The 10,153-nt window shown below is 45.6% G+C and overlaps 1 protein-coding gene across 2 annotated transcripts; it reads left to right on the forward strand.

The window, feature by feature from the left end:
• Positions 1-820: 820 nt before the first annotated feature.
• Positions 821-9,797, forward strand: LOC103374615 (single-minded homolog 1-like). Of its 2 annotated transcripts, none has more exons than XM_008304730.1 (11): positions 821-1,073; positions 3,415-3,497; positions 3,590-3,679; positions 3,822-3,930; positions 4,390-4,475; positions 4,877-5,076; positions 5,287-5,393; positions 5,605-5,752; positions 8,033-8,189; positions 8,301-8,688; positions 9,055-9,797. In XM_008304730.1, exons 1-11 carry the CDS (start codon positions 899-901, stop codon positions 9,795-9,797), a joined length of 2,286 nt encoding a protein of 761 aa, XP_008302952.1. In that variant the 5' UTR covers positions 821-898. The 2 variants fall into 2 exon arrangements, with proteins under 2 accessions (XP_008302952.1, XP_008302953.1); XM_008304731.1 differs by having other exon boundaries at positions 8,304-8,688.
• Positions 9,798-10,153: the final 356 nt, after the last annotated feature.

Raw genomic sequence — 10,153 nt, forward strand, 5'->3', positions numbered from 1 at the left:
CACTGATCAGCAACACGGTGACTCCTGAAATAACAGGAAATGCAGAATTATTTCATATCACTGGTAGATTTTTTTATTTTATTTTATTGGACTTGTTTGGGGATAAATTGTGCGTAAAATGGCTCCAAATGTCGGCGGTGCGTCCTTCACCATGTGCTGCACCGCGAGCTGGTTTTATATTAGAAAATCCACCGCAAAAGCATTTTAGCTACTGTTGGAACAGATATGCATGCAGGGGAGATGTTTAAATACATGCTTTTTATATATATTTTTAAATTAAAAGCACACTGATCCCTGCTGTCGTTGCTTCGTAGCTTCTGTTGCTGCTGCTTTGAATCCACTCAACAGTTTGTATTTATGCACAGTCAGAGCTGCAGGTTTTATTTGTGCTGCTGCTTTTACATCCTGGTTCCCAAATACATTAGATAATTTTTTTAAAATGTATTTGGGTGCATTAATTCATGTGCAGCTGCTCGTGGCACCAGACAGGCCTGCAGCACACACACAGGGCTCAGGCAGGATGCAGCCAGCTTTTATCTTTGCACAACAACAACAACAAAATGATGCTTTTCCTCATGGATACCACAAATAATGTTTGTTTTTTTGTTCCTCCAATTTGCAGGTCATGGATGAAGGCCAGCAGCAGCAGCACCGAGGAGCTTTAACTGCAACCAGTTGAACTGACCCGAACCCGAGCAGGACCTCCAGGGATACTCACACCTTGGTTTTCTTTTTGGATCCAAGCTAACAAAACTCCAGCATTTTTTTTAAGCTGATTTTTTTTTTTTAAACAAACAAACCAAAAAACCTACAATGAAATCGAGGCAGAGCAGAGAGGAGTCGCTGCTTTGAATGACCACAGAGCTTGTAGTGAGGATACAGAGAAAAAGGCGCCGACATGAAGGAGAAATCCAAAACGGCCGCAAGGACTAGACGGGAAAAGGAGAACAGCGAATTTTACGAGCTGGCCAAAATGCTGCCTTTACCGTCGGCCATCACCTCCCAGCTCGACAAGGCGTCCATAATCAGACTGACGACCAGTTACCTGAAGATGAGGATCGTTTTCCCTCAGGGTGAGCGAGCAGAGCGCGCACAGGCTGCTGCTGCTGCTGCTGCTGCGTTTGGCTCATTCTCTGCAATTCTAATTTGTTGTTGTCTGATTTTTTTTTCTCCCCTGCAAAACCTGGACCTCAACATTAATTTTAAATATATATATAATAATTATGACCTCATTAAAATAGATGTTTTTAAAATATATTTTCTTACATTTATATGTTTGATCATCAAAACTCAATGTTGTCACCAAAAAAATAAAATAAATTCTAGTACATGCTGATTAATAACAGTGCTACATAATGCTGTAGTGATGCCATGAGGGATAAAATAGAATATTTATTTCTATCACAGGCTCCCTTTAAGCCCTGCACTAACTTTCTGATCTACAGGTTTTTTATTGTTTTTTTATTTTTTTCCCTCCAGATGGATTATGGTCGTTTTTAATTCAGTGTGTCCAAATGAGGAAAAAAAAAAAAGATCTGCCTCCATCTTTTATACCGGTCTCTGCAGGTTCCTTTTGCCTGCGTGACTGAGAACAAGACTCACCAATTAGACAAAAAAAGGCCCTGCAAGGCTTCTAATCACCTAAATGTAAGCAGGAGGCACATACAGTCCCACACAGCCGCGCTTATACAAGAGAAACGCTCCAAATGATCTCCCATGAAATCACACCGTAAGCTCGCGGGTTTGCTTTTTATTCAAAGCTGCTCTGCTCCTATTTTCTAGTTTTATTATAAGAGAAAGAGAGAAAGAGAAAGAGAGGGGGGTAAAAAGGCACATGCTCTATCTGGGGTGCTCGTTTTAAATATTTTGCATCCTCCGTTTGGAAATCAGAGGAACGTTTTTGTTGGTGCAGGTTCGACTTTTTAACGCGCCTCCTCATCCGCGTGGCCCACCGACAGCTGATACCTATTTTCATTTGCAGCAGGGGAGACGGACACCTCATTTACTGATGATACCTGAGCTCCACGAGCCTTCTGATGAAACTGAGTGAATTTTAATGAGCGGCGCAGGTTCCTCGCTTTGTTCGGCGCTGGGATTTATTGGACACGGATCTAAAGATGGACACTGGTTTTTTTTTTTTTTTGTGGTTAAATTTCAGGAAGAATTTTTTTATTTTTATTAGAATGATAAAAATAAAATAATAATAAAAGACTAGAGTGGAGTCGTTTGAAAGAAGCACATTTGTGGTTCATGGCTCCACTGAGCGCGCAGACAGGTGAAGGGAAGGAATGGATTCAGGATGAAGGGAGAGAAGAAGAAATGCGTTCGAAAAAAAAAGAGAGGCCCTTTAAAAACAGTAGCTTCTGGCTTCTGGATTAAGTGTTGAGTGTGTGTGTGTGTGTGTGTGTGTGTGTGTGTGTGTGTGTGTGTGTGTGTGTGTGGAGGGGAGGTATGATGCTGTCAGACATTTTTGATAAGAGGCGAATACAGCGCTGCCCGTTTATTATCACATCCTCGGTCCAGGATGGAATTATGACTTTCTGGGATGTTCCAATAAGCAACAAACCCCGAGATGAAACCGAAACTCAGGTGTTAATGTCTCCTGAAGGATATCAGTATGTGGAACTAGTCAGTCAGACCTGATGAAGCCTCTTGGATGAGAGGTGGAACGTCTTCAAGGAATTCAAATTGCTACGATTAAACTACCAGAATAACCGAGACCTGGATGAATCTTCAGACATCTTCCAATAAGCGGGTTTCAAGATGTTGGCGAGTTCGGGTGTGAAGACCAGCCTACGTACTGGACCAGCACCATCTACACGGCCTCTATCGGACCTTGTGTGAATAACTCAGTGAAGCAGGTGAGCAGGTAATTGACAAACAAACGATCGGCTGACGATAACGAATCAATGTCGGGGAATTTCGTAATGACAAAAACCAGGATTATGACGTTCCTCTGCAACCATAAACGGGCTGTTCTACCAGAGGTTAGACAGGAAATGATTCTGGACTTGGATATTTGATGATTATAAACAGGATAGTCTATAAAGTGGGAAGATTGTCTTTGATTAGTAAGAACTGCAGAAGTGAATTACTACAAATTCTAATGCACAGTTCCTGAGCACATGGTCTGAACAACAACCTCATGAATATCTGTTTACGGTCATGTTAGTCACTCCTACCGNTGTGTGTGTGTGTGTGTGTGTGTGTGTGTGTGTGTGTGTGTGTGTCCTGCATTTTTAAAAATAATAATAAAGCAAATAATAATTATTATATGTGTGTTTACCTGTGTAACCAATAGGAAAATCTAGCATTTTAAAAATTATTTATACACAATTTTTTTTTTTTTTTATATTTTTGTGCTTCATTCTGAAGTGACGCAGCAGCCAAACAGCCTTTTGTCCCTCTGCGCAGGTCTGGGTGAAGCCTGGGGTCATGCAAGTCGAACAAGATCTCTGGACAATATTGGTCGAGAGCTTGGATCTCATTTACTACAGGTTGATTATTATTATTATTATTATTAATATTATTATTATTATCGACGCTGTCCTGCAAAATAAGATCTAACGGTGCTCTGGTTTATTTGCAGACTTTGGACGGATTCATCTTCGTCGTGGCCCCAGATGGGAAGATCATGTACATTTCAGAGACGGCGTCGGTGCATCTCGGACTGTCTCAGGTGCGTTTTGCTTTTTTATTTATTATTATTATTTTTCCTTTTACCAGATATTTTTCTGCGTTTTGCGCCTTGGTGCAAATAAAACCCGCCACCCGCCACCAGGCAGTCATTACCCCTTAATTACCTGAGTTATTCTCAACAGGTAGAGTTGACCGGGAACAGTATTTATGAATACGTTCATCCCGCCGACCACGACGAGATGACGGCTGTCCTCACGCCACACCAGCCCTACCACTCGCATTTCGTACAAGGTACAGCAGCGTTCTCACTCCGCAGCTCCTCACGCATCATGTGCGTCGAGCTGTTTGCAATTTAATTACGATGCAGTGCGTCTGGAAGCAGCGTATGTCAGAATAAACGCAGCGGATGAGTGTCAACATTACGCAGATGGAATATTTAGCCATGGCCTGCGCGCATGTGCCGCTCTTACGCAATATTTTATCCCTGAAGGACGCAATTTCAAAATCACTTGATATTTTTTCCACGTGTATATTTTCATATGCAACACAAATATTACATTTAATTTGTACATTAATGCACAGTCGAAATAAAATAATTAATATTTGAAAAAAGCCGGTGCGTAATTGCGCGCTGTGGCACAATGTCATTTAAATGTAAAACCATCGTCTGCTCCATTTTTTCCCCCTCTTATAAGAATTGCTTATTGGACTCTATCGAAAATTTAAAAATCTGTATTTGTCCTCTTTCAGAATATGAAATGGAGCGCTCCTTCTTCTTGCGGATGAAATGTGTGCTGGCAAAAAGAAACGCGGGACTCACCAGTGGTGGCTACAAGGTAACGCGATCGGGTTTTTTGTCGGTGGCAAACTAACATTTAATTATGACGTTTTTAATTAATTAACAAAATAATGAATTGCAGTAAATTCTAGCATTTTATAATTTAATGAGTAATGAAGGTTCACTCCTATAAAACAGCTTCTCATGAACTGAATGCTGTATTTCTGTTTTGGAAAAAAAAAATATTGCACATTTTTTAATCTGCTTTGTATTTTCATAATATAGTGTTTTAACAATAATTCTACATTTGGATGTTTAGCATTTGAATTTTGCAGAATGCTTCTCATGTGTAAATCACACTGTATGTCTCACACCTGCTAATGAAATTAGAAATTAAAACTAGAATTTTCTTTTTTTCCCCAAATGTAATTTCTGTCTCATTTATCTGCTTCACAACAGGTGATTCACTGCAGTGGCTACCTGAAGATCCGTCAGTACAGTCTGGACATGTCCCCCTTCGAGGGCTGCTACCAGAACGTGGGCCTGGTGGCTGTGGGTCACTCTCTACCGCCCAGCGCCGTGACCGAGATCAAACTGCACAGCAACATGTTCATGTTCAGGGCCAGTCTGGACATGAAGCTCATCTTCCTGGACTCCAGGTGCAGGACGACACTGTGCTGGACATCTCATTTTCATTTTTTCCTCTTTAGATGTGTCTGTACTGAAGTCTGTGAGTGTGGAGTCTCTACAGTTTTCATTTTGAGAAGCTACTCAGGCTAAAAATCACGGCCTATAAAAGCAGGAACAGGAAAAAAGAATGAAATATCTCCCGAATCACTGCGTGTTTTAACTCCATAATTCCTCTCCAGGGTAGCTGAGCTGACAGGTTATGAGCCGCAGGACCTCATAGAGAAAACGCTGTACCATCATGTCCACAGCTGTGACATCTTCCACCTCCGCTGTGCACACCACCTCTGTGAGTTACAGGCCTGCTCGCTTCTGCTTCTGCTGCAGGCTGCCTGATCGCCTCATGTCAGACACTAACTGCTCAGGCAACCTGCTGCAGCCGCCATGTGCAAACAATCATGCATTTCACACACACACACACACACTCAGAGAGAGAAAACATGCATGTTGTTAACTGTTGTTAATCTCTGCTGTCTGTGTGTTTCTTTTATCTCCTTCAGTGCTGGTAAAAGGCCAAGTCACCACTAAGTATTATCGTTTCCTGGCCAAGCACGGCGGCTGGGTCTGGGTCCAGAGCTACGCCACCATCGTCCACAACAGCCGATCGTCGAGGCCTCACTGCATCGTCAGCGTCAACTACGTCCTCACGTGAGTCCCAATGAGAATTTAAAAGTGCACAGAAGCTCAGAAAAAAAATGACTCGTGTCAACTGTGTAAAAAACTTTGGGTGGAAAATTCCTGCATGTGGATTGTTTGATATTTAAGTTTTTAAATTGTTGATGTTTAGGAGAGAAATCTCTGAAATTACAGCTTCACTGTCATCAAGCTTATGGGGCTAAAAACAAAATGCATTTCTATTGGTGCTTTTTGGGGGAACAACACTGAATATTTATCTAGATGAGCTAAAATCATATCATACACTCTCGTGATCCTTGCTCGAGGCTCACTCTGTGATGCGATGGGTCTTTGTCTCCTGGAGAAATCCTCCTCTTTATCCCCCCGTAGCCTCTCTGTACAAATCCACCAAACGCCGCGGCTGCAGGGCTCAGGCAGTCGTGTGTTATGAGAGCACAAAGCACACTAAGGCCCTTCGAGACAGCAAGACAAACATCAGGGTTCAACCCCATCAAAAAACCTCTACTGTCACCATCGATCCGCAGGCCGAGGAAAGCAAAATCGATCAAACGGTGAACTAGGAATCAATAGCTATCTCATAGCTGTAGCACATGTTGGATTTTCCTTGTTAGGTCTGGTTGATCCACGTGTCGCCGTTTTCTGTGCGAGTTTCGTGCGAGTCTGTGCGTGCGTGCATGTGGCTGCGCTCCAAGTATCGATTCCTTCAATGCAGTAAGGAGAAAACAAAGTAACTGCATTAAAATGACAGTGAATTTCCAAACGCATAATTAGGTCTAACGCAGAAGTATCCGAGAGCTCGCACGCAGCAAAAGTACGAAAAGAAAAAAACAGCTGCATTAAGAAAACAAACAACAATTCAATCACCTTGCTGTGACAGCGTTTTAACCCAACAAGAATGCATTAATAAATCATGTTCCGAGGTTGGCTGCTGCCGTATTTCAGACATGAGGTGCTCTGACATTGACCCTGAGGTGGAATTCGGCTAACACAGCTGAGTTTGCACAAAGGCCCGACATTATTGGCTCAGACGTAAGTCAGCCAGGGCACAGATAGGATGCAGAACCCGCCGCTGCAACTATACCTGCAAGAGCAAATAACACTCACACCGTGCACTGGCTGTCCAAACATAGCCTTTTCCCCCCCAAGGTGCTGTACATAAAGAATGGGTCATATTTGGAGTCATATTAAAGAGGCTGGCTGCACCGGGTCAGGGATGGGCCACAAGGTTTGAAATGCCAGCCAGCTGCTATTACATACTGTTGATGTGATAAGTTAAGAATAGGCTCATGTTTGCTGAACACTTGACACAGGAGCCTTTTCACTCCCTCGACAGTGACACTTGGACCGAGTTCAGCCGCAGGACAGTGGGTTAAAACGTCAGAGGTGGTGCACGAGCTACAATAGAAGTCTGCAGATAAATCACAGCCGAGGCGGCGCGCGTGCATGTTTGCTCTGGCTGCCTTCTTCTGGTAATGGTTGTGTGGCAGAAGAAGAATGATTAACTTTCTTCGGGGCGTCTGTTGTTTTTCTAAGAAGCTGGAATGACTTCCTATTTTGAAAACGTCTTAAATGTTTTCACTTCTCACGTCAGTCACATTGTAAAAAACCATGTTTGTAAAACGTCTGTCCGGCTATCTATAACCAATATTAGCCAAGACGTCTGCTGCAAGCTGCTGATTGTGTCACGTGGTGCAACACCAGCACCAGGACTGAGTAAGAAAGACAGAAGCTGCTCAGATGTATTGGGAGGAGGGAATGCTAGTCCAAAGGTCTGAGGAATTTTGAACTTGAATAAGTGAAACTACGTCCTCTTCCAGCAACGTTCAGCGTCCTCGGGCAAAACTATCAACACCTAAAGGAAGCTGCTCAGCGGGCAGAAAGTGCACCAAAGAATTCAGACCAAAGCTGGAAGATGCATGAATATTTAAAGTAAATCCATCCTCCAGGGACGCTAGCTGGTCTTGGTCATGCTGACAGAGACAATGCTAGCATGCTCATTTTAGCTTCACTGTGTAATTACTACTAAAAAGGAAGTTTGTCATTAGCTCTGCAGGGATTTGGTTAGAAATAAGAGCATTTAGGGGAAAATCAGGGGGTCCAAAAGTAAATGGAGATTATTATTATCAGAATAGAGTTTCAGAATAATCAAGCGTCATTCATATTTTAGTCTGGACCTCTGCAGTGAACCAACTAACCAACATGTCAACGCCCAGAGAACGTGACCGCCGGGATAAATATAAGTTCAGGCGTTTATATTTATCTCTAACAAGTCTTTTGTGTGTGTGTCAAAAGGGACACCGAGTATAAGGGAATGCAGCTGTCCTTGGACCAGATGAGCCCCACCAAGCCGGCCTTCCCCTACGCCGACAGTCACACCGAGGAGAGGAAGAGCACCAAGTCCCGTCTGACCCAGTCGAAGGCCAAAGCCAGAGTGTCGCCCTATCCACAGGTACCGCTTCATCGAGCCAACTCCAGACAGGAGACTCGACGCAGATGTAATTGTTGGAAAGAGACTCAAATCACAAACTCTAACAACTGTGATTTTCCTGTTTCTGTGCAGCAGTTTTCAGCTTTCAATCCCGAGCGTTCAGAGTCTGACCAAGACAGCCAATGGGGAGGGAGTCCGCTGACAGACTCTGCCTCTCCTCAGCTGTTGGATCCCAGCGAGGCGGCGGAGGCGTCTTGCGCCTACCGGCTGTATCCGGACTCGGGCTCCCTGTGCTACGGCCTGGGTCTGTCGGAGGACGATCTCGCTCACGCCCAGACGCATCCTCACGCCACCACCTGTGACCGAGTCCGATGCCAGAGCGGCCGCTACTTCCTGGGAACCCCCCAGTCGGGAAGGGAGATGTGGTGGGACACCACACGGTCGGTGCTGTCGCTGCCAAAATTCTCCGTGGAGAACAGCGAGGGCTACGAAATCACATCCTACCATGGCGCCATTCACGGTGAGGTGTTAGGGTTGAGACCACAACCATCTGTTTCTGAAAATAGCTCTGGCCTCACTTCTCCTGGTAGCTGTTTTCCAAATGTTATTATGGGACATGCTAAGTTGTTTATGCCGTCTCTTGCCAGTGTGCCGATTGCTACCATCTGTTCAAAAATTGCCTGCAATTGAAAGCCAAGTTATTTCACATTACCCATCCTCAAAAAGTGAAACAACCCCCAGCGTGCTGGTGCCAAGACGCCCAGCCGGCCCATCGTTCTCTGTGCATTTAAAACAGCGTTTACACATTAACACATGAGCATTGTTTCCAACCAGGTGTGAGTCTGTTTCACTGTTACGAAGTGTCCCCGTTGATTTCTCTCTGCAGGACGAGGCCATTGGGATGAAGACAGTGTGGTGAGTTCACCTGACGGAGGCGGGTCCACCAGTGATTCAGGTGAGCGTTACCACGGCGACCAGTTCCAGTCAAGCCCTCGAGAGCCCAGCAAGATGGAGACCCTGATCCGCGCCACGCAGCAGATGATCAAAGAGGAAGAGAGCCGCCTGCAGCAGCACAAGGCGCCGCTGGACGTCTCGGGTCTCGCCAAAACCCACAGCCCGTGCTTCACCTCCTCCCTGCCCCACCACTCCCAGCTCACCATGCCCAGCGTGGTGTGCCGCGGCCCCGGCGCCCCCAGCATCGACCTCCCCTCCGAGCGCCTCCATCACCGGGACAGCGTCAAAGCGCTCGGCCCCCACGACAACGACGAAAACACAACCAGTCCCGCGTCCTTGTCTCGTCTCAGCAGCCCCAGCTCCGACGGGATCCCCAGGTCGGGCCTCTCCCTCACCAAAGACTACATGCAGACGGACCTGTCCCCCCACCCCCCACAGCCCCAGGGGAGCCCGCTGCTCTATCCAGCCCAGGAGAGGCAGCCGCTGGACAGGCAAGCGGCCTACGCGTTGACCGGGTATTCGCTGGAGCACCTGTACGACCCGGAGAACTTGCGGAGTTACTCTGGCCTGGCCTGCGGAGGCGTCCAGTACGACGTGGCGTCTCATGTGAGAATGCAGGCCGAGCAAATACAGGGACACAAGGCCACCTCAGTCATCATAACCAACGGCAGCTGACGATATCTGGTGCAGATCGGTCCCGTTGTCTCAAAATGAGGATGCTACCGCTGGTGGCGACGTTATGCACACTGACCGGGTGCTTGATACAAAAGGCGAGACAATGACAAAAAAAATAAAATAAAATAAGGATACAAGGCGCCTGCGTTGGGTTTCTGAGCCCTTCGCGGTTCACTCGGCACAACTCGTGTTTGTCGGGCCTTTGTGTTGCACCGCTCTGTTTTCTTCACCACCAGAGGATGATTTTCCGAGACTCTACGGAAACTCAAGCAAACTGGGACATTTGCTGTTCCGCCTGACACGGGGAGGAGGAGGTTTGCTCCATTAAATAGGAATATAGTGTTATTTTAATGGCA

Source organism: Stegastes partitus, unplaced genomic scaffold (genome assembly GCF_000690725.1).
Source record: "Stegastes partitus isolate 25-593 unplaced genomic scaffold, Stegastes_partitus-1.0.2 Scaffold2304, whole genome shotgun sequence".
NCBI classification, from domain to species: domain Eukaryota; kingdom Metazoa; phylum Chordata; class Actinopteri; family Pomacentridae; genus Stegastes; species Stegastes partitus.

Coding starts and splice junctions, on each gene's coding strand:
- LOC103374615 (XM_008304730.1), top strand. CDS start 899: ATGAAGGAGAAATCCAAAACGGCCGCAAGGACTAGACGGGAAAAGGAG. Junction 3,498..3,589: donor TTGGATCTCATTTACTACAG/GTTGATTATTAT, acceptor GTTTATTTGCAG/ACTTTGGACGGATTCATCTT. Junction 5,077..5,286: donor CTCATCTTCCTGGACTCCAG/GTGCAGGACGAC, acceptor ATTCCTCTCCAG/GGTAGCTGAGCTGACAGGTT.